At 40.0% G+C, this 25,249-nt stretch overlaps 1 protein-coding gene across 1 annotated transcript in view; it reads right to left on the bottom strand.

The window, feature by feature from the left end:
• Positions 1-25,249, bottom strand: part of gabra3 (gamma-aminobutyric acid type A receptor subunit alpha3) — a gene marked incomplete in the record, with an annotated part of 170,635 nt that overhangs the window by 65,753 nt on the left and 79,633 nt on the right. Inside the window, 2 exon segments of the mRNA XM_036143367.1 lie at positions 9,677-9,744; positions 19,989-20,113. Of these exon segments, the coding sequence (XP_035999260.1) occupies positions 9,677-9,744; positions 19,989-20,113 (193 nt within the window).

Genomic DNA, 25,249 nt, shown 5'->3' with positions numbered 1-25,249 from the left:
TGAACCAGAGGCTGCAGTCGCAAAATCCCTCATCGGAAGCAACACCGGTACTCTTTAACAGTAAAGCAGAGGCCCATGTGGAGCTATTGATGGCGCCACCAAGATTGCATAATTGGTTGGAGGGCCAGCAGTCTGCTTCTCACTTTTTTTGGTAAAAAGCTATTTAGCGAAAAACAAAAACAACAAACAAACAAATACAAACAAAAAATGAAATAAAAACAAAACAAAACTGATAAATCAGCAGTTTGCAGCAGGAGAAAGACACAGACTATTGAACTGAAGCTTGATTTACATCACATGACTGTTACACCAATCAATTTCTTAAATGACACGTTTGGTCATTCTGCGATGCTTTAAGTGGGCCGGTATGCATCAGTACACACTTCTAAATTTTATCCCTCAGCGTGCCAACCTCTCTGCAGTTTACAGCTTGTAGTCTATTTGTTGATTTTTTTTTTTAAATTGTCTCATAAGAAATCCATTGTCTTGGTGCACAACCCTTGCCATACATTCAAGTGGACGTAGGCACTTCGCATGAGCAGGGAAAAGTGGAGGAAAAATGATCACAGCTGGGATGTTTACCTGGCTCATCCCAGAGGGCTCAGAGAGGACCTGAACTGGAGCAGAGTTGAATTATTACTCTGAACAGTCCTTCACTACACGAGAACATGGAGGTCAGACTCAGTTGGCAGTAGTGCATCCACCAGGGAACCTGCTGCTTTACAAACGCCTCGGTGAGATCAGGGGTGGTGCTATTCATTTGGGGGGCCCTGAGCACAAATGCTGTGTGGTGCCTCTCATATGGAAATTATCAAGAATACAGGATTTGTCAGTGTTTTCTTTATTTCCAAAATAACTTAGCTATATTAATGTTTTGAAAACAGTTACAAGTAAAATCATGAAAAAAATACTAAGCTAATTTTATATCAACATTGGTGTATAGACTTCCACACAAGATAACTATGTTTTACCTATTAAGGAGGAAATTTAAGAAAGACTATAGATATTTTAAGCGGCATTAAAATGAGAACAAAGTACAGTGAGTAAAATACAACAATGGCCAGTGCAATACAAAACTAGGACTCATCCTATAAAGTGCTCTTAGAATATGACTTATTTTTTTGTCCTTTTTTGTTTAATAACCACAAAAAACCCATCAGGAATGTCAAGCTTTCCAGAGGGAAACTGAACAACGTGATCACGACAATTTTTTTGTTTTGTTTTGCCGAGGATGATTCATCAGGAGGGAGCTCATTATAACCAAAGATCCTCAAATTCTGCAGAACTTCTGCAAATTATTTTAGATTAACAGATTTTAACGCTGCTGTTCAGAGTAAATCATTTTTGAATTAGGGCAGATGAAGTGGGATCAATTCTTATGTCTGTTGCATTTATCATATTTCATGTTTTTCATTTGTTCAATGGTGTTTACTGTTGCTTTAGTGAAAAACTGCACTTGAAATACTTCTTTTAAATCTACAACAGTAAAAAGAAACGTTATTGTTGCAAGGTTTTTCAACATTTCCATCGGCGACCATTTTTCCACTCATCAACTCACGACTGTTAATGGCAAGGCAGGGCAAGGCAAGTTTTATATAGTACTTTTCAGTAATCAAAGTGTTAGCTACCTTTTTGACTACTTGAGCAAATATTTTTGTATTACTTATATACAATAACATGCTCCAGCTCATATACTAATGCTTCAAACATTTTTATTTGAAAAGTTATATACATACTTTAACTCACATTTAACCTCAGCTGAAATGTGCAGCTGCCCACACACATTAGACTTTTAAACTGCCAATGCGGCCAAAATGATGAGAACAACTTTTAGTAAATGTCATGTATCATGTGGCTGTTAATGGACCAAATTGCAGAAAACAGCTTGGGCGTGGCATGATAAAGTGAAAAGGGATTTATTAATAGTTGAAGGTAACAAGACTTACAGAGGAGACAGGTGACAAACATTGACCAGGGAGGAACGAAGAGGAGACCAGACGAAGGGTAGCACAACGGAAGATCCAACAAGGAGTGAGAGGAAACCAGTAGTTTAAATATGGAAGTTAACAATGGGGAAGGCTGGTGATAGTAATAAGCAACAGGTGAAAGATATTTTATTCTGCTAATTATTATATTGAGAATCATTATCAAATACCAGAAAGAGTTATGGCACAAGTATGTTGTGTTTCATGTGGCCTTGTCATAACTTGCTAGACCTTTAACCAAATATTGTTGGGGTTGTATGTTTATATCTGTGCCTGCCTTAAACATTTTGGCCCTGTGATAATTACAGAAAAGCAGCTATAAATTCAAATTTGGGCATCCCATACTAGTTTTTAAAAAAATCATGAAAGCACTTTGTTGTATAATTACAGCACCCTGGAATAGAACAGCCTAAATACAGAAATAAATGTCCCAAAATGTACTACATTCAGGCTCATGGGGAATGAAGAAAAAGTTACTAGTCTAAAGTGTACAAAATGTAATCATATTCATATAAACATGTGTAAAAGTATCTCCTTTCATTTGTGATAAATCCTCACAACAGTATTCATAAAAAGATTTTGAATGTCATGAATAAGCTCATATAATCTATGGGGTAATTACCATAAGTAATGAGAACAGCTAGAATCATGAAACTAAAGTTATTTTTAACACACATGGGGAGTGTGTGTTGAAATACTTTATACTTTAATGCCTTTTATAGAAACAGCTCACAAGAGAATGATGTTTGTGTGTGTGTGTGTGTGTGTGTGTGTGTGTGTGTGTCAATGCAGTTCTTGTTTTGCCTTTGATGGCAGAAAAAAATTCACCTGCACTGACCTCTCTATCGGTTTATTTGGCCAAAAAATTGCCACAAGTGGGATTTGTGTCCCATGCTGTTTCCACTTGATTCATGTTTCTGTCAAGTGGAGCATGTGAAAAAATATTCTAGATCCACAACTGAGTTGTGGGAGACCCCAAAGGTGATATGTCCTGAAAAAGATAAAGGACTGTCTATTAGAATAACGCGAGTGAGCCAACAGTCTTTCACAAAGCCAGCAGGGAATACAGTGTTTCACATATCGGGTCTTCACAGCAGCAGGGACTGGCTCAAAGCAGGCATTCCTGTCATGAGGAGGGGCAAAAGTAAGATGCAACACTCCTGGACAAAGCATAATTTATCTTTTAAGTTGGAGAGGGTAGGGAGTTGCAACTTATGCTGTAAATGAATAAGTATGATATGGCCAAAAATAAATATATGCTACAAGAGAAATCTGAAAATGTCAGAGGAGCAAGAACACCAGATGCATTTTTTAGGATGTCTGAGCAAAGAGATCACCATGTACAGAAATACTGAGACCTTCTGAAGCAGGTCTACTTCTGTGTATGGAATAAATAAAGCTAAAAGCATGAGGAGCAAAAGGAAAGAATACCCAAAAGCAGATTTAGGGTGTCCATTTTGTGCAGTAGATTGTCATATATTAGAAAAGAGCTGGAATACACTAATAAATGTTCTATGCCTATAAAAAGCATATTGTTGCATTGGTCAGGTCTACATATCAAAAGCTGCAATCTAATATAGCATGGCTTGACTTACAGATTTGGTGTATTTAATAAATGAACTGAAGTTAGAAATGCACTAAGTTCAACTTGACAGAGATATTTTCTGGCAGATTACATGATATTTAGTGGCAGCTAGTGGTAAACTAAATAATGCATCTTAAAGTTGTGTACTCAAGAACGCTGCCTGATTTGGGACAGACGCTTTTCCGATATAATCCTCTCAAAAGTCAGTCCCGAGAGACAGAGTGAGAGAGATAACAAACTTTCTGAAAATCAATTTCATAAGAGGCAAAAGAAACACAAACTGTAATGGGAAAATGCTTTTTTTTTAACAGCGGTGTAACTGTTTTTCCACAGTTTTCTATCTCGCCATGTTGGTGAGTCACGTGAAGGAAATGAAGAGAATCACATAGAACATCAAATACTGTCTGAACTCTTCTTTCATTTAAACCTGCACAGTTTTTTCCCCCACTGGTTCTAGTTTTCTATCTATCAAGTCATGTTCTTGATGCATGTTTGCTGCTTTTCATGTACTCTTATTTTGTATGGTGAGTGTATACCGGTGTGAAGGCTGTAATGTGTGTCCATTAGTGTCAGGACAGAGTATGTTACTTTTGCAGTGATGTTACCATCTTGTTTGCTATTTTTTTTTTTTTTTTTTTACCTCAGTATGTAAGCCCACACGGTTATTCTGGGAATTTAATGTAAATGCTACAAGTGCTCCCAGGTAGTATAATTACTATTATAAAGCAGATTGTCTTGCCATCAGTTCACATGTGGAGGTGAACAAATCTTAATTGGTGCAGCCAAGAGCATCTGCATAACAGCATGAGATTAAGTCATGTTATCAGCTGATCTATGATGTGACATTTTGTAAGTGTTTAGGTAAATTCCACTAGTATCTGCGGCAGGCATGGAGGTTCCAAGTTGTAGTAGAAGCTACATCCATATATAGCCGAATAAGGTATCTGTCAAGAAAAGTTTAAGTGTAAAGATGAAACCGCCTGAAGTCGGAGGAGCCATAATAGATGATGTCATACATACATCCCACCTACAGGTGGGAGGCTGACCATCTGGTGACCTGGAGAACAACCTGGAGCTCAATGCTTTAAAAACAGTGGAGATGGTTGTGGACTTCAGGAAGAACTCAGCCCCAGCTACCCCCATCACCCTCTGTGACTCCACAATTGACACTGTGGAGTCTTTCCGCTTCCTGGGAACTATCATCTCCCAGGACCTAAAGTGGGAGCTGAACATCAACTCCCTCACCAAGAAAGCCCAGCAGAGGATGTACTTCCTGCGGCAGCTGAATAAATTCAACCTGCCAAGGACAACGAACTGAGGCGTGCAGGGAAGATTGTGGCTGATCCCTCGCACCCCAGTCACAGACTATTTCAGTCACTTCCCTATGGCAGAAGGCTGCGGTCCATCAGGACCAAAATCTCACGCCACAAGAACAGTTTCTTCCCATCCGCTACTGGCCTTATCAAGAAGGCCAAGAGCCGCCCGTGACACTAGCTCTCTCCCTCCCCTGTTCAGGACCTACAAGCTACACCAACGTAGCATCTACAGACCTTCTGCGTTACATTAATGCACAGTCTACTGTGTATATAGCTCTAGATTCTGTGTATATATCTATTTTGTCTGCACCATCAACACCAAGTCAAATTCCTTGCAAGTGCAAACCTACTTGGCAATAAACTTGTTTTTGACATATGACGTGCCTACAGGGGGTGCTGTAACATGGCAGCATCACAAGAGAGTCATATTGCCCATGTTTGGGAAGATTTTGACCAGGTCTGACCGGGTCTTATCCAGTACTTTCTCTTGGTGTTCCTTTTTGTGGACGGGGTCTAAGACCTGGCTGAGCTACTCACCAAATGGTGTTTGCCACAGTGTCAAAAAGAGGCAATACTGAGGTGTTCTTGTTCTTCCTACATTACTGAAATGTAAAAAAACATCTCATAAAACAGCTGTAGCTCATGTGCACTTTTATTCTGTTCACATTTCCTGTCAGTCATAACCTTATTTGGTTTACATTTACAGTTAAACAGAAAGAGTCAGCAAGAAGCAAGACATTTTTTTAGTAACCCATAAAAACGGCTTAGCCGGTTTTGTGGTTCCCTGCACAGAAAACAATGAGCATATGCAAATTGGGCCACTATGATATTGTTCGTAACAATAATCTACTTACCTCCTGTCTTCAGACCGTGCTTTAAACGTCTTCACTTTGAAAAGGATGTTTACAAATCTAAATGCTTCTCACGAAAAACTATATGTGGTTGAGAGGAACGAGCAGAGAGGAGCAGAAAATGAGATCTACCTTTTGCAAAATATGCCTATTAGCGAGGATGGAGCCTCAAGCTTACGTAGATTGTACCTGGCTGTATGATGTAAGCATCAGTAGAGGGAAGTGAGATGGATGCTCTGACAGCAGTGCCTCACTGTGTTGCAGCTTAGCTAGGCTTCATGTGTTTAACTGGAAATGAGAAGAGGAGCTGTGGGTCTACGCAGGGGAGACATGAAAACTTTTACAATGACGTACCTTGTACGAGTATCAATTTGTGATTTCTTTTCATTGCCCTGGCCTTCCATATTGTTATATTAGATGGCATAAAGTAAATGCGGTGAATTTTAACAGTAACACGAAAAGACAGCTACAATAAGCAAGTGAGATCCTCTGGAGATTCTTTGCTGGCTCATAGAAATCACAATGTGACAGTTTGAACATGAGCTGCTCCAAAGATACCAAGAGTAGAACCACTGTACAAGAACGAGCCGTGTAGTTAAACCGCAACATTCTTATCTTGCTGTGTCACTCAGGCTGTCAGAGCAGCTCTGGGGCAGGCTACAGAAACAACCTGAAGCCCAAGGTGGTCAATTAGAGCTGCATGATCAAATATGTCAACCGCTGGAGGGGGTCCCAAGATTAAACAGAGGTCATTCAGTCCAGCTTGGAAGGAGTTTTTGACTCCATTACACATTTTTTGGTATATGTACGCAACACAGTAGCACAACTGTCATCCAGCTCAGTGGTTACACTACCATTCTTTTCTCTTTTTTTGACATTTCTTATAGAAGAACAAAAAATGGGAAATGTATTTCTTTTCCTATCGGAGGAGCTTTGATTGCCTAACCAAGATGTTCAGGCTTCTAGACTTTACTGTATAAACTTTTGGCAGCATGCTAGTTTATATACACCGTGCACAATTATTAGGCAAGTCTTATTTTTATTCATCACCAACTACAGTTTTCTCTGTTAATCCAAAATGTAATGAACCTTAAACAGGAATGTTTAAGAAAATAAAAGTGAGGTTTTGGCTTCTTTGGAAAATATCTATATATGTACATTATTGGGCAACTATTAAAGGCATATAGCCATGTTATATTCTTATACCAAAAAGAACAAAATCCTGTTGATTATGATAAATTAAGGCTATATACTCCAAGCGTATGTCCAGATAGTGTTTTGTCCTTTTTGAGCCTAAATAGAACCCCAGCAACGGTCGCGATGAGCTGACATAAACAGACGTGGCGCCATCTTCCAGCAGTACCGCAGAACCATTAGAAAGCCAGATGGTCACCACTGACACAGCAACTAAGTCCCGACCAAGCCGACCTGTCATAATGTTTTCCCAGCACCACTCGAGTTTTATTCCTCTTGGAATCAAACATCTTCTTGCTCCTTTTTACACTTGATCATGGACTCCCCGCAACTATGCTGGGAGTTCCACACTTGCTAGCCTCCATTGCTTCGGCTTCTTGACCAATTGTACCCATGCACAGTGATGTAAACCCGGTCATATGATATAATGGTAAATATACACAGAAAAGGTTATATTTACTAAGAAATTAAGCAAAAACAAATCTTAGTAGACAAAAATAACAAATACTATTCCAGCAGGACATAATAATCTTTCAGAAAAACCTTGTTTGCAACCAGAGTGAGTTACTGGAGTATACATTTAAAAAATGTCAAACATGAATAAGGCAAATGGAGCGAGTGATTTACATCTTATCCATATGTAAAACGCGTGATCATGAGCGAATTAACAGCTGCGATGCAAACGACACATTTCGAGCGATGTAGATGCCGCGAATTGGGTGAAATGAGCAAAGCGAAACTACAAATAGTGAAGTGGATGTGTGAATAAATGTCAAGCAAAATTTTAGTTAGAAAATCTGAACTTTTCGGTCAATTTGCGTTGTGTTAACCAATCAGGGATCTGGATCTGGCTGTGACGCAGGGTGAAGGAGCGCAGGTGAGACAAAGCTTTTTTCATTCAAAATGGATTTATTGACCAAAGATAGATGGTCGGGCGCTCTGCAGGGGATAGAGTGCCTATTGTTGAATTGTCTTAGTACTGAAAAGTGCTTTATAAATAAATTTGCCTTGCCTAGTTGGTGTCCTGGAGAGTGATCCGTTCCCCGACGGTTGACAGAAGGTTCTGATACTGGGTTCTGGACAGACGGAAGCACCGTTGGAAGTGACCATCATGCAGGTCCTAGCCAAACCGTGGGCATCTCTGGAGGATTTGGTGGACCCAGGGACACCAACGCTGTTGTTTGGCTTTACACATTGCATACAGCAGACTCACGCGATAAGCTGAGGTCCACCACGGTGAGTCTAACTGGTGAGTGGATGATCGCTGCTCCTATGTAATGACGCGGTGAAGTGAGCAGGGCAAAATATTGCGATTGTTTGCAAGGGAGAGGCGAAATGTCAAGGGACTAATGCAGGCGACCAATGTAGGCAAAACTTGTTCACTTTTGGTGTGATAATTCTCCACTTGAGAATTATAAACAAAGAACTCAAAATTTTTCAGGAAACATTTCTGACGTTTAAAAATAAATTTCAGTGATCACTATAGCCAACCCTCTTCTCAATAACAGTGATAAAGCTTCCATTCATGGAGTTTCTTAATCTGTTGACGGTCAACCTTTTGTGCAGCAGCAACCACAGCCACCCAGACACTGTTCAGAGAGGTGAACTGTTTTCCTTCACTGTAAATCCCTCATTTAAGAACTGCCCAAAAGTTGTCAATTAGGTTCAGGTTAGATGAGGAAAAGGCCATGTTATGTTTTGCATCTTTAATGCTACGGGGAGGAATACTTGGATTCATATGATGGGGGCATTACCCTGCATAAAAAACATTGCCTTTTTAAAAGATGCAGACTTCGTCCTGTGCCACTGCTTGAAAAGGGGTGTTCTTTAACTGGCAGTAGGTTTGGGAGTTGATTTTGAGCCCATCTTCAACCTGAAAAGGTCCAACCAGCTCATCTTTAATAATACCAACCTAAACCAGTACCCTACCTCCACCTTGATGGCGTCTAACTTGAAGTGGAGCTCTATGTCCGTTACTGATCCAGCCACAGGCCCATCCATCTGGTCTGTCAAGAGACACTCTCATTTCATCAGTCTATAAAACCTTTGAAAGATCTGTCTTAATGTGTTTCTTAGCCCAGTCTAGATGCTTCAGCTTATGTGCAGTTGTGGTCAGGTTTCAGCCTTTCTTAATGTGCCCATGTCTCCACATATGTTTTGTGAACCCTGTTGACTACTTGCAATAAAACATTTGATGGTTCTGATGTGATCACGGCCCAATATCTTTGCAATTTCAAGAGTGCTGCTTCCCTCTGAGAGACTGGTAATTTTAGATTCTTCAGTCAGTCAAATCCCTTTTTTGGTCAATTTTGCCTAAAAAAAGAAGCTGTCTAATATTTATGCAAACCTTGGTACATAGTTTTGACCCCCTTAGGCCACATGTTCTCTCAATACAGATACACATCAACTGCTATGCTTAAATCCATTAAGCATTGAAGTTTATCAAGCTTGGAGACAGAAATATGCCAAATAAGGATGAGATGGTCAAAATACTCACTAATTTTGCACACCATGTATATTGTCTATTTTGACCAGGGTTTTCAAAATAAATTCTTAAAAAGGGTAGATACAATTTAAAGGAAAATGAAAACATAAAAAAGTAAAAGCAAGCAAACCACCATTACCACACTAGCTTGTTTTTTCAGATGATCTATTAATTCAGATTACTTTAGCCAAACAACAGCACGGCGATTCCACGCTAGATGGGGAATCTTCTTTATTTAGCCTACTTAAAATTGCACTCACCATGTCTGTGTCTGACACCGGCCCAAAACTCGTCACATAGATGTTTGTCCTCACTTCTGTGACACTCTCTGAGAAAAGAGAAAAGCAACAGCTCATGATTCAAGTTCAGGCTCTGTACAAAAAGATTCCCTTTATAGGAATGTGAAAGATGTTTAGCTCTGGTTACATTTACCTAAAACAGACAAAAAAACTACATTAGGCGAAGAGCCAATGCAGAGCAACGGCATGAATGCATCTCACACCCACCGTACAGGTTCTCTCTTCAACAAATTAGAATATCATTAAAAACTTGACAATTGTCGAGTCATTGAGCCAGTCCACAAGAAGGATGAGCCTCCAAAGGTTGTTGCTAAAGATCTCGGCTGTCCACAGGAAACAATATCAAAGAATGTTAAAGGAAATCTAAGTGGAAGGAAAAATCATTGTGAAAAATTAGTATAAACAACAGGAATATTCTAATGTTCTAAGACACTTTACCCGCATTGCCTGCTGTCGGTGGTCAGAGGGCACGGTGGCGCCATTGTATGGCAGCCTCACCTCTGTCAGCCTGCCCCAGGGCAGCTGGAGCTACTTACATAGCTCACCACCGTCAGGGTGTGAATGTGTGTGTGAATGGGTCAATGACTAAGACTGTAGTGTAAATAGTCTTTGGCGGGCGTCAAGACTATTTAAAAGCTATACAAGTACAAGCCATTTACCATTTATCTGAATATGCGTATGCTTCTATGTGACTGTCACATTACAGCTAAAACACCGCAGTGTTTTATTCTAGGTAATTGCAGGCAAGAAATGTGCTTTGTTCACGTTCGCTGTGAACGCACCTTCATTGTGCAGAATTATTATGCAACTAAATGAAAACTACACATTTTCCCATCTCACTTTTTATCTTTATTTTTGTGAGAATTATAAACAAAGAACTCAAAACTTTCTAATAAACATTTCTGACATTTAAAAAGAAATTCTTCTATGGTGATCGTCACTTTACAGCTAAAACACTGCAATGTTTTTTTTATATTCAATTCTGTTCTATTATTTCTAATATTTATTTCAACTATAGAATTATGGAAATTGTAGTTCAGTATTGCAATCTTTAAAAAGTTTTTCTTGTAAATGAAAAACTGGACTGATTATAATCTTCACATATCATTATAATGGCTGAGTAATTTCTTATAAACCATGAATCTGTAATGCAGCTGAAGTAACAGCTATATTGAAGTGACATAAATGAAACCAACATAAAGGTCAATGAAACAGGGCAACTTGTGCAAAAAAGCAATAGATTATTATTATTACAAAACATTTCACTACCAAATCCACTTATTAGGTTCCAGACAGAAGTGAGAAAAAAAAATCTACTGCTGCATCTCTTTAAGGCAGCTGGACCCATTACATTTGCTTCTTTGCTAATCAGTGCTATTGATGGAGCCGTAAATCAATCAACACGTGGTCTGGAAATTCCTCCATTTACAACGTCAGTGTCTGACTAGAGCTTGGTCGATCCAAAGCCTTAGATGTGGTTGTTGTGCTTTTTTCTTTTGATACTGTGTGGAAGAAACTGTGCACATTCAGATATCTATAGAAATGTATTTAATAATTAAAACAAATGCCTATTTAAGCCTTTTTAATCTAGACTAATCCTGGGCATTGACAGACTCTGGCTTATATATGTGATATTGGATCACATGGTGTGGAAATGTAAAAATTGGCTGCACAAAGCCTACTGAGTTACCACTCTAACTCTGCTCCTTCCTCTGTAGTTTAATCCATGGATTCAAACTGTCTTTGTTCCTAATCTTGTCCGATCCATATCTTTCTTGTTAAGCTATACGCTGCAAGTTTTAGAACATAATGTTGGGCCAATAGTATCACAGATTTGCTAGAACGTATCCTCAAGTGGTGCTAAACAGCATTGGTAATACCAATTCCAAAGACTTGGCACATGAGTTTCTTTTTTTTCCCCTTTTTTTTATACCCTGACCTCAATTCAGCTGTAAAATGTTGCTTTGAGCAACATCTGAGCCTTTGGAAAGACTGTTTATGAGTAAAACTACCATTTGTTCGACGAGGCTCATCCACCAAAGCATAAAAAACCCCCGCTCTGGGTCATGCTTGAAATGTCGTTTTTGGAAAGAAGACATCCCTTTTTGCACATATTAATTTTAGTCAGCTTGCCCCAAAAACGTTTAACAGTACCTAAGGGACTTGGAATTCAGGAAGGAAACACAGATGTTCAGCATTTGTCTTCTTTGTTCACATAACAGGCATTTTACACATCTTATCACCCAGGATATTGTCCTTAAAATCTGCTTTTCCTCTCTGTCTTACAGTCACTTCATTTATTAAACCATAGTAATGTAATTGCAAAAATACTCACACCCACTGAACTGCTACACATTTTGTCCCATTACGACCTCAAAGAATGTAGTTGTAATATTTTGAAACAATGCATTTTCCACAAATAAAAATCCTCACATTGTGGAGTTCATTTTTCTCACAGTTAATTTTCTTCCAGGATTTTCCTGTATTTGGCAACATCCATCCTGCCATCAACTCCAACAAGCTTTCCTGTCCCCTCTGAAGAAGAGCATCCCCATAGCTTGATACTGCCACTACCAGCTAAAACTGTGTGACAGTACGTTCAGGGTAAGGCAGTTGGTTGCACTGGATATAGAGGGGTCAAACTTAAAGTGTCTGAAAAACGCACATGCTCACCCCATTTTCCGATTTGCATTTTTTAAAGAAAATGTTAAAAGCCTTATATTTTTTTGCATACACTTCCCAGTTATGCCTTTCTTTGTGTTGCTGTATCGCAGCAATCCCCAGTAAAATACATTGAATTTAAGGTGACATAGTGTGAATACTTTTATAGGGCACTGCCTTGCTTCATACTCATCCCCCTGTACACAACCACTGCAAATTTTCCTGAAATCACCAAAACATCAAAGTGCCAGATCGATCGATCGATCGATCGATCGATAGATAGATAGATAGATAGATAGATAGATAGATAGATAGATAGATAGATAGATAGATAGATAGATAGATAGATACTCCACAAATAACTGATACATATTCAAAATCTACCAAGGATCATATTGGAAGATCTTTGCTGCTTTTAGTAGTAGGAGTCATTACGAGTTTCAAAAATCATTCCGTTTTGACCCAAAACCTTCAAATCTCTGCAAAAAAAAAAAAAAAAAGCTGAAATTAAATGGAGTTTTTTTTTTTTTTTTTTTTCTTTACTTGAATCCAAATATGGATCACAATCAATTTCTTTTTGCATCACTAAAAGAAATTTCTAGTTTAGATCAGGACTAAATCTGAGCAAACATCTATTGGCTCAGTGGACAACAACAATCTGATGGAAAGTCAGATAACTGTTGCAAGGTAGTGTGAACAAATATTAACAGGTCAAGATGTGGTATGCAAATAGACTCCATACAAAAAAGACTAAATCAGGTTTTTTTATAATTAGTTTAACCAGGTTTTTGCAGCTATTTCGTTTTTAATATTCTCCTTTTAACATAAACATTTTCTCCCAATGTCAGATTCAGATGTCACATTAAAGATGGAAAAAGTTAAAATCTTTTTGCCATAGTTGCATATTTTACATTACAGGGAGCCAGCATTTTAACAGGGGGGGGGGAGGTCAGATTTTTAGATCCGCTGTAAATTACACAACAGACAGGGACCAACTCTGAAATTGTAATAAATAATTCAAATATAGTATTAACTAGGGCATGCGATAAAAGTCACGACAGTCAAAAGTTGCCCTCTTCAGTGTGGGCTGAATCAGCTCCTCTGGGGCAATCATGCCAAGCAGGCTCTTGGGCCACTGGCGAGACAAATTGCTATTCCCAGTGGAGCAGCTTCAACTAGAGATAGATGAGCCCTTTCTCCTGAAGTGAATGGATCCTGAGCTCTAACTGTGTCCCAGATCTAAGCGACCACCCACAGGTAAAGTCTGTAATCCTTTGGCAAAGGGGCCCTCTGTGAGAAAAGATCCACTTTCACATTAATCATTTCTGCAACACAAATGGCTCCTCCAAATATGTGATTATCACAACCCAGAGTCAGCAGTTTGCATGGCAGGTTTACGCAGGGAAACAGAACAAGTTGCCCTCTTTCTGTTTACAGCAATATGCCAGGCCCATGCAGCAGAACAGCAGCTGCGGATGCTGCTCGAAATAAAATGAGATTGTATTTCCTACTTTTCTAATCTGATTGTTTGCAAAGGGTCTACCACAGATACAAGCTCTGGACAGTGATTAAAGTAAGCTGTAGATGTACTTTTTCTTTTCAGACAATGACTAAAGTATGAATGGATTTTTTTTCAATTATAACATTACATAATCGTGGGAAGTTCTAGTAAATGATTCGTAAATGTATGCTTTGTGTGTGTGTGTGTGTGTGTGTGTGTGTGTGTGTGTGTGTGTGTATTATTATGACATAACACCGAGCCCCCTTTTGAGCCACTGGGTGAGGAGCCAACTCTCCATGACAACTGTAAGGCATGGTCTGCATGCTAAGTGGTCGTGTGGAAGGGACGCCAGAAGGAAGCTTTTCAGGTTCTACTGCCACAAACGTAAAAACAAGTTTGCTAAACTCTACTTGGGCTTGACCTGGATCCATGAGGTTCCATGGAGATGTTGAGCTTTTCAGCAAAGAACCGCCGGTGGGTTTGGCGTTACACAATGGACGGACATGTGCAAAAGCATCTCAGGCCCACTGTTCAGTAGGAGGGAGAATCTGTGACGCTGTGGGACTATTTCCCTCCCAAGTTTATTTATTTATTTATTTGACAGGGACAGTACAATTAAACATTGCAACCAAACAGGTGGCCGATGTCCAAGTACATAAGGCTTGTAGCCATGGGCTAATTTGCAGCCTTCGTCCCTGGTGGCAACATGAATTCTTTGATTGGAACATTTAAGTAAACACTCTTATGGTCTCTGCCAATAAACCGAAGAAGTTCTGGTAAACACAGAAACACTTCATCTAACAAAATCAACCATCTGAAGGTCTGAAGAGAAGATAGCAGAAGACAGGACTACAGAGAGAGACTGCAAAGAGGAACTGTTAAGCACCCCTTGCTGTATGTGCTTTCCTTGTGAAATGCTTAAAACCTGGATTTCTTGAAACTTATTTTAAGATTTTGCTACTGCAAAAAAGATTCATCTTTTTTTTAAGGCATATTACCGAGGTGCCAATGAATGTTTGCAAGCAGTGGTCGATTTGTGACCCATGATCAAAGTGACTTACAGTATTGAGCTGGAAGAACAAAGGTAGCCATATTCACAGATGTATTCCTGCACCCTCAACTCAGTGTTTATTTCCAAAAAAACATGATGTTAAAAAAAAAGATAACTCACATCATTCTAGTGGAACATGACAATTATGACCAGTGTGTGGTCTTGTCTTCACGGTTGCTGCCACAGAGACCAGGTTACCCAGCATGGTGACTCTAGCCCCCCCCAGGCGGGCTCGAGGCTTGAGTAACAAGCACTAGAGCAGAAATGGACATTCCAGCTGGCTGGTTGAGAAATAATGAATCCTGCTTGATGAGCATGTGGGCTTACTGTTATGCAGTATGTTGTCCTTGGAGGGATGAATATTTGGATCAAATGGCCTCAATTAGTGGGATTTTCACTGACATATATGCTTATTTGCCATTTGGGTGTGATTGAACAAAGACTTTCGCCCAAGGGAGGGATACATTTCCATAATGGCGCTGCACAAAGTGGCCTGACTTCATCAGGATCCGTGTGCCGGTGCATCGTTTCTGCGAGCTAAAGTGCCCCATACTGGCATCAGATAGACGGAGACCTTTTGGATTGATGAAAAACAAAACAGCCAAGATGCGAGAAAACTTAAGATTAGCCCCAGTTTAATGAATGCAGCAATAAGATAAAGACTAAAAACTTACAGCAAATTAATACCCTGGAGGATAAGACATCTACTGCATTGATAATTACAGACAGTACTCAAAGTTTTTCCAGATTTTGTTGTGGTACAACCAATGCCTTAAATACATTTTATTGGCTCTGTAAGTGAACACAACGTAGTGTTGTAAAGTGGAGGAAAAATGTTTTTGCAAATAAAAATCAGCAAATTGTGACCAAATACACAATATATACACTAAACTGCCAGGCAGCCTTGTAGACAGCTCAGGGGTCCGATCAGGTAGTGACACAGTGTACCCTTATCAAGGTGTTCAATGACATCCATATAAATACAGACTGTGGAAGAACCACGTGCTGGTACTATTGGACCTCAGTGCAGCATTTGATACTGATGATCACTCCATTCTGTTAGAACGCCTGGAGAACTGGGTCGGCCTCTCTGGTACAGCTCTCCACTGGTTTAAATCCTACTTAAAGGACAGGGACTTTTTTGTATCAGTAGGTAACTTTACATCCCAGACGACAAAAATCACATGTGGGGTTCCCCAAGGGTCCATCCTGGGTCCCCTCCTCTTCAATATCTACATGCTCCCCCTAGCTCAGATAATAAAAAATAACAACATCAGCTACCATAACTATGCAGACGACACACAGCTTTACATCACCATGTCACCAGGTGACTATGAACCAATTCAGGCACTGAGTAAATGCCTAGAAGAAATCAATACGTGGATGTGCCAAAATTTTCTTCAGTTGAATAAAAAGAAAACAGAAGTAATAATTTTTGGACCAATAGAGGAGAGATCAAAAGTTAGCACACAGCTTCAGTCGCTTCAGCTAGGAACCACTAATCAGGCCCGAAACCTGGGTGTAGTGATGGACTCAGACCTGAACCTTCAAAAGCATCTAAAGACAATTACAAGGTCGGCTTTCTATCACCTGAGGAACATTTCCAGGATTAAAGGACTAATGTCTCAGCAGGATCTGGAAAAACTAATCCATGCGTTTATTTTTAGTAGAATTGATTACTGCAACGGTGTTTTCACAGGTCTGCCTAAAAAGTGGATCAGACAGCTGCAGCTGATCCAGAACGCTGCTGCCTGCGTCCTCACTAAGACTAAGAAAGTAGAGCACATAACCCCAGTTCTAAAGTCCTTACACTGGCTCCCTGTATCTCAGAGAATAGACTTTAAAATACTTCTGTTAGTCTATAAATCCTTAAATGGCTTAGCTCCTAAATACATCACAGACTTGTTATCAGCGTATAAACCCTCCAGACCACTCAGGTCTTCTGGCTCCAGCCTACTTTGCATACCTAGAACCAGAACTAAACATGGAGAAGCAGCATTCAGTTCCTATGCTCCACTTATCTGGAACAAACTTCCAGAAAACTGTAAAAGTGCTGAAAGCCTAAGTTCCTTTAAATCGAGATTAAAAACACATTTGTTTAGAATTGCCTTTGAATGTTCAAGTTAAAATGTTTTACTGTTTTCAAATGTTCTTTTTTGTTTATACACTATCCCTACTTGCTTTTATTCTGTTTTATTTTCCTATATTTTAATCATGTAAAGCACTTTGCATTGTCTCTGTACTGAATTGTGCTATATAAATAAATTTGCCTTACCTTGCCTTACCGTAATGCTCCGAATATCCATTGAGCGGAGCGGCTTCGTTGCTAACCAAAGTCATACTTACACATTTTAACAGATTTTTGAGCACATTGTACCACATAAAATTGGTCAGTAAGCACTACTTTAATAATATAAAAGGCGTGCCATAAATTTTTGTCAAATTTTAAGGATTATAAGTGTGCCCTATGGTCCGAAAAAGATGGTAATTTGACTGAGGTGTGCTAAATATGAATGATTTTTATTCGTAAAACATTCTAAATTCAATTTTCTTTATCACTGAACCTTTTGCAGCGCAAAGGTTCATGAGCATATCTGATAATAGGATTCAAAAATCCAAATACCAAAAAGTTACTGTGGCAATGAACATATGCCAAGGTATGTACAGTAATTGATTTCATAAAAAAATTATATCTAGGTTTACAGCGAACCCCTCTGTGCAGAGACAGTGATTAGTAAAACTGTGGGGCCCTTCGTATCATGTGACTTCTGCTTTTTGCTGCAGGCATCTTTTAAGATGTTTACTTTAACAATTTTATTGTGTATTATTGAGTAAGCCCTACAACATAGCTATATCACTCATTATGTAAAATCCAACAAAGCTCCAAATTGGAGACACAAACAGTAAATCTAAATCCTGATAGCCATAGCTAAAAATAGCTAATATAGCATTACCTAGATAAAACGTCACTAATTTATTGGTCTCAGGAATTATTAAATCTGTTTGCCATAGAATGTATGACTAAACTATTATCTGAATCACTGCAGAGCAACTTACCGAATTTTAAAGGTGCAGTAGGATCTGATGGCGAAACCATGCATGCTAGCAAGGCACATCCTCAGTTCATGAGGTCTGTTAGATACCAACCCGAGACCATTTTCATAAAAACATGCTTTCTCTAATGCCTTGAAACATAACACCTTCTGTACATACCCCCAATATATTTTGAACACCAGGTGTTATGCAGTCTGTTGTGAATAAAGTTGCAGGTAGTGGATAAAGTAACGGAAAATTAAACACAAAACATTGGAGCACATGTTCTCTGCATGTAATCAGGTTTAAATATGAGTCCTGGAATATTCATTAGTTGCAACAAAAACATTCCCCTAGAATAAGACTATGTATAATATTATTTTTTGTAGCACTTGTTGCCCTTTTATCGAAAGTAGGCTGACAGAAAGGGAGTCAAACCTGGGTCACCTGCGTTGAGGTCTAAGGCGTACATACTTGGTCTGTATCACATTTTTTTTTTAATAAATATGTTCAGTGCACTATAATTGGCACATGGCAATGGAAAATACTTTTTGATTTCTGGAGACAGTCACACCAAGGAACCATGTGTCCCTCATAGTCAGTGTTAGCTTGTCAGTAGGGGGCCCTTTAATTGCAGTAAACAAGTTTGGATGCAGTAAACATAACTTACAAAATAAAAAGAAGTGATCACATATCTATTCTCTCTAAAAATGTGTTTGACTTTCCCATTCCCATTCCATTTTGAGTTTATTCGAGTTTAGTTTTGTGTAACTCTAAATCCATATTTTTTATTGCAAGAGACAGTTTACACCAGACAGATGAGTGTGTATGGATATTCTCATACTTTTGGCTTTGATGTGACTTCATCCTTGCCTGTAATTGGTTACTTAACGAGTCTCCTTGGGGCATAGCTTTCTGTGCCTGTAGCCAATCAGGGTTTTTTGTGATATTCTTCATGCAATCAGATTAATTCCTGATACCTGTAAATCAAAGTAACATCCCTGGCAGCTAAGATGCACAGTCCCTCAAATATATCATTCATGCAATAACAACAATGACAAGACAATTGTGACTGAGAAATAAAATTTGGACATTTATTTAAAAAAAACAATAATTTCATAAGACCTTTGCTGGAGGACAAAAGCGGATAAAGGAATTTAGACCAGACCGGACAGATTTAAAAACCCAGCAGCAGGCAAGTGACTGTGGACAAATTTATTTTTAAGGAGCATTTATTGCTGTGTTGTAATCCCCGACCTCTTGTGCGCCCCAAATCCCCCCCACCCCCCCAATTTTTTTTTTTATCAGTAGCCGCCACTGCATAAAGCAAGACTTTCTTAGAATTTTCTGCTATAACACAGACAAGACCCCAGTGTGGTGAAAGTCAAAAGTCCTTTCTGGACTCTGCATGTGTCTATAAAGTGCATGGAGGTATAGATGGAAAGCGCCGAAGGCTTTGAAGTACCTTCAAACCTATATAACCTTCATAAGCTTTGCCAAGCACCGCTGCTGTAACTGCTGACTGTGTTCGAGCCAGAGCAACATGCCAACCTTCACTTACTTGTTTTCAGGACATCAGCTTTCACATACGCCCGACCTTGAGAGGCCAACAGTTTTTTCCCTGTGGTCACTGCAACTGATTCTCCACTAAAATGAATCGAATTAAATTAGACACAAATCCCCACTGAATGCACAGACTCCTCTTCTGTGAACTGATTTGTAAATAACATCCCGAGTGTAGAACAACAACTTTATAGGAACTGCACAGGACATTTGCTTGCACTGTCGAAATTATTTAGAAGGGCGACATATGAAAAAAAACAACACACCTGACATCATTAAATGTAAATAAACATCCACTTATAAAGTGTGATAAGTAATTCTGCTCACATTATCCCCATGCTTGTTTTTTCTTTTCTTTAGTCTGCTGTGGTACTCTGAGCAGTTTGATGCCGTCACCATCATGGCTAAAAAACATTTTCTCTCTGTGAGTGTCTGTGATTTATCTAACAAATATCATTGATTACCTCCGAGCCCGGGACGTAGCCGGTTGTCATATCCATCCAGCAGCCTGTCTAGGATCCGGGTGAAAATAGTAATATTGTCTTTACTGTCATCAGGCAGCGGCTCTCGGTGTCCAACGACCGCCCTGCTGGGAGACAGAAAGACGAAGGTGGCGTCACAGAAGTGAAGCATTACAAGATGTCACAATTACAAATGAGGGTAGATATCTAAAACAGCGAGAGAGACCTTGTCTTTGGTTGGCAACGACCAGAAGCCTGCCGCTTGTTTGTCTCAGCCACCACACAGCCGATCTGTATTCTCACAGCCCAGCTTTGTGTTTTGAGGCCATGCAGATTAAACAACCATTACATAAACAAATGGAGGTCCACTTATTTTACTTTGAAATATATTTATAAATTCTGGCTAGAAATTGGACGGTTAGTTTGGGACGCCTTTGCCTGCTTTGCATATCAGTGAGAATGTCTGAGATCAACAATCTTCCACCGGCTTTAATCAACATTTAACTACCATTGTTGTTTTTGTTTAGTTGCAACGCATTTACAGGCTAGTATTAGAATATTGTTAAAACACTAAACTTGTGGCACTAAAATGCTTCTTAAACAGGAAAAATCTAATAGTCTTGTGTTGGAGAATTCATGAATATGCTTTAATCTAAACCCTTTTGTATCTCTGAATGTATAGTTAGTAACCTGGTGGATAATAAAGCTCCACCCCAGTCTAAAGCCTTTTCAACAGGTTTCTTCCATTAATATCCTGTTTTTAGCTTTATCTAATCCACCAATTAATTATCTTCTGTTTCCTTGTCCCTCCTGAAGGAAATAATCCCCAGGGATCACCAGGGTGTTGTTACTTTTGCTCCTTTGCAGTTTTGTACCTCTGCAGTTTTTGGTCATTTTACACCTGATACTGTTGCTACAAAAGGGAGACATCTTCCAGGAGACATTTTGACACTGGTCATGCACCCAATCATACCTGCTAGGACAGGGTTATCCAACTCATGTGCTCAAGAGCAGGTACCGTTCCTGTTTCAGAAGTGTCCAGTCTCCTTTACAGCATGTTGAAAAGATTGAATTACCTACTCAGCATGTCATCAAGTCTGTAGATGCCTAGTAATGAAACATTCATTTGATTCAGGTGTGCTGAGCAGGGGAAACATTGAAAACATTGGAGACATAAGCCTTTAACCACTGACTCTGAACACCAGTGCGCCAGAGGCACATTTCAAACCCGCTGGAACCACCAATAATTTACATAAATGTTCTATAATCTAAAGAAAAATTATCTTGTGACCTTAAGTATAACTTATTATGCTCCCTTTTAAACATTTAGGGTAGGTTTATGGGGTGTACAAAAGATGTTCATTGCATTTTTTGCACAAAATCCTTCTCAGATGAGATTTCATCTCCCCAGTTTCATCTATTTTGAACTCCTTTCAGAATGAGCTGTTTATGGTTCTGTCAATTTTATGCAAATGCGCTGTAGCTAACTGCTTCCCCCAATTCAATGTGTACACTCGCGCTTTATACACGTGAAACTGGCTGCAAACAGATCCACAATGGTACAACGGTACATGTTTGGCCCTGAGTCTGGAGCCTCCTGCACAGCCAGCAAATATCATAGCTCTCAACTCTCACGCATTGACCGTGTGACACACGCATTTCATCAATTGCACACGCTCACACGCATTACTTTGAAAATCTCAATCTTACAATGAAAATCTCACTCTTGAAACGCACGCGTACGGACGCTTCACGTCATGGCGGAACCAATTTGCGGTACAATGGTTTCCGCACGTCCAGTAGTAGCGGTAACACAGCTGCAAGGACCGGCGCCGCGCAAACAAGGTTCCCTCATCCACAGTGAAACACTTCTACGGTCCGTGTTGTGTGCGAATTAAATGGTAAGTCTGCATGTGTTATTAAAGTCCGTGTAAAACAGTGACCGTCTTGAATCGAACAACAGCACATCACCCCCCCCCCCCACCCCCACCACCGTTGGACGGTCTTCAATCGAACAACAGCACCCCCCCCCCCCCCCCCCCCTTGGACCGTCTTCAATCGACCAACAGCACCCCTCCCCCCCCCCCCCCCCCCGTCAACAATCTCACTCTCAACAATCGTCAAAAGTTGAGAGGTATGAAATATGCAGCAACAGTTTCTGAATGGTAAGGAAGTAACTTATTCCTAAGAGGGCGCCTACGGCTCAGGAGAATATGAGGAAAAAAAGAGATGCTAATAGTGCTAGTATCCCTATGGGATTAGAAATTTTAATTTAGCATCATGCTAACCATTAGTTGTCTGTGTCTTTTCAGCTGTGGTTAAGGAAATTATATGCACATTTTTCAGGGGCGAAGTGTTGGGGAGGTTTAAAAGAGGTTTAGGCTATAAAACAACATGCCTTGTGTTATAGATGGATATTGATAATGTTAGCCTTTACTATGTACTTATGTGAAGAGAAATGATTGTACACTCTGTATTTCTTTAGGATGTAGGAGTTTCTGATTTTGCTTTGTATGCACATAGCTGCAGTTCATTTCCTCTAAGGAAACCAGTTGAAAACCAGATGCTAAGCTGTGTCCAGGTTCCATATAAGATAAGGCTGACCCACACAAAGGGAAACCTCTTGACAGGATGAAGCTTAAGCCCCCCCCCCCCCCCCCCCCATACTAGCGCAGACAGAATCTGCCTTGAGTATGCGCGGTGTCCGTGCATACAAGTAAGTGCAGAACTCAATTTTTATGGCTGCGTATGCGTACACGGTGTCACACTATAAACTTCTCGGCAGCAAGAAGTCTTAACATCGTACTGTTTTATATGTGACACTGAGCTTGATACACTGAGCTGCTCCAAGCAGGCGGTCAAAAGGATGTGTGGCATCACAGTCCCTCTCTGCTCTCACTAACATGTGGGAGCCCGCTGGAAAAGAAACGGCGCTCAGCGCTAGCTGCTCAGCGCTAGCTGCTCAGCGCTAGCTGCTCAGCGCTAGCTGCTCAGCGCTAGCTGCTCAGCGCTAGCTGCTCAGCGCTAGCTGCTCAGCGCTAATCACAAATTATACCACCGTTCTGCCGCTTTGTCAAAGTAGCAGAAAGTGTGGGAATTGTAGGAATTTGCCACAAGAAATGTAGGCAACAGTTACGCTCGACTATGAAGGGTAAAACTTCCCATGGAGTTCGTGCAGCTCACAGTACGCCCGACTATGTGGGAGCATTTAGTGTATAAAAAGAGGTGGAGTCTGATGTTTTGTGCCACAGTTCTGCCATATCTCTTAAAGAAGGCATAGATGTGGTCCAGTGCTCAGGATAAATTGATTCTCTGTATTATTCACATTGTGTACTTATTTTGTTGCTGTTATTTTGGCCTATTGTGGAATAAATATTGTTCATCTTAACCTTCTTTCAAGTTTTGCACTATTCGGAGAACTTATCCCTCTCGAATACAGAAACCGGGGCAATGATACTAGCCCATATTCGTATTTTTGCCAATGTTACCCCGGGATTCCACTGAGTGTGGAAGCGCCGTGGTGTGGCTGCGCTTCTGCGGCAGCAACTCAGAATGGTTCCACCTGCTTCTCAAAATTATAGGTTGTGTATGTGTTTTACTCCAAAAATAATTAGAACTTCAATGCAAGATGTGATATAAAATGTATGTGCTTAATTTTTGTAGGTTACCGTTTCACATCGCTTGGGTTGCTAGGTGAGGGGACTTAGCGGGCTTGATCATGTGTCATTGCTAATTACCCGATACGTAACCTCCTTGCCCCTGCTATAGTTAGCTGAGTGAAAGGACAGACCAGACAACGTGTCCCTGGCAAAAGCTACACCTATGGTTTGTGATTTCACTTCAACTTCCTGTTACCTTTCCCGAAACGAGTCGGTGAGTTATCAGCTCAGCAGCAGGACGCTGGAGCTCTCTGCAGGCAGGAGAACCCAACCGTTTCCTGAAAGTCTGCTCTCCCATCCCTACTGGGCTCAGCGGGGGTTGCTAGGTGAGGGGCAGTGGCCACCGATTGTGACGGAAAAATCGGAAGGTTTTCGTTATCCAGTCACCAACAACACATTTACTTATTAGCAAAAACACCTCAATGTTTTTATTTTAGCACTTCGACTTTCTCTAGAAGCAGTAGAGACCCAAATGGAAGTACAAAAAATATATTCCAGCAGAAGGTTACTTACTAAAGTTGATTATCTCATTGTTATATTTTATAAGCATCAATGTGCCAAATTTGGATCAGAACCAGAATGAAATAAGGTTAGTTGTAATGCAACATTTTCAGACAATAATATGCAAATAAAAAAAAAAAAAAGACTTCACTGGAAGAACAATAAACTTATACACAATTGTTCAAGTACATGTGTATGAAATAGTTCATTCATAGGTATGAAACTGATTCAGGATTCAGGATGAAAAGGCAAGGTATGAATACAAAAAGGGGTACAAAATGGTGATGGGTTCAACTGCCCTGATGCCAATTTATAGAGGGGATGGGGATTCAGATTGATGTTCAGTGTTAATGCCTCCTGCACATCTGGGCCAAAAAGTTCAGTTTTGGTCTCATACATCCAAAGCACGTCTGCTTTCACATGTCTGCTGTGAAAACCTTCAGTGGGACTTCTAGTGGCTTTCTTTCAACTTGTTGCTCTCCTATCAAAGCGAGGTTTGTGGTGTGAACGACTACTGTTGGTTCCAACAACAGATTCTCCAACCAGGACTTCTCTTGGCTTTTTGTAATAATGGTTTTCATCTTGCCTCTTTTCCATAAAGGCCAGACTTAAGCAGTGTTTTTATTAGAGAATCCATCATATGCTATGAGCCACTCTTATTAATTTATATTGCACCACATCTTCAGCAGAACAATGAGTTGAAATGAAAAGGCAAGTATAATGTAGGTGGAACACTGATGACTTAATGAGTACCATCTTTAATTAAACCAAAATGCCCTAAGGAGCTGACCTATAATATGCCAGTAATCCATGTGTGCCACAACTGTATGTGCTGCTGCTGCTCTCACAGACCCAGCATTACGTATTCTGTTGAGGAAGGAGCTTTAAAGGAATCAAGGACTTGAAGAGTATCCTAAATAAATTTTCTCAATTCTTCAAGAATGAGCCCTTCCCAAACAACAAATCTGCCTTTGCTGTTAGGAAGGCTTTCGGTAACTTAACATGCCCAATAATAACAGTATAAGAATCCACACAAGCAATAGCCGTATACACTCACTGGCCCCTGATCCTATTACTTACAGGCAGCGTTCATTATAAACAGCT

Source organism: Fundulus heteroclitus, chromosome 11 (genome assembly GCF_011125445.2).
Source record: "Fundulus heteroclitus isolate FHET01 chromosome 11, MU-UCD_Fhet_4.1, whole genome shotgun sequence".
In the NCBI taxonomy this organism is placed as follows: domain Eukaryota; kingdom Metazoa; phylum Chordata; class Actinopteri; order Cyprinodontiformes; family Fundulidae; genus Fundulus; species Fundulus heteroclitus.
This window is presented reverse-complemented; position numbering and strand designations above follow the sequence as displayed.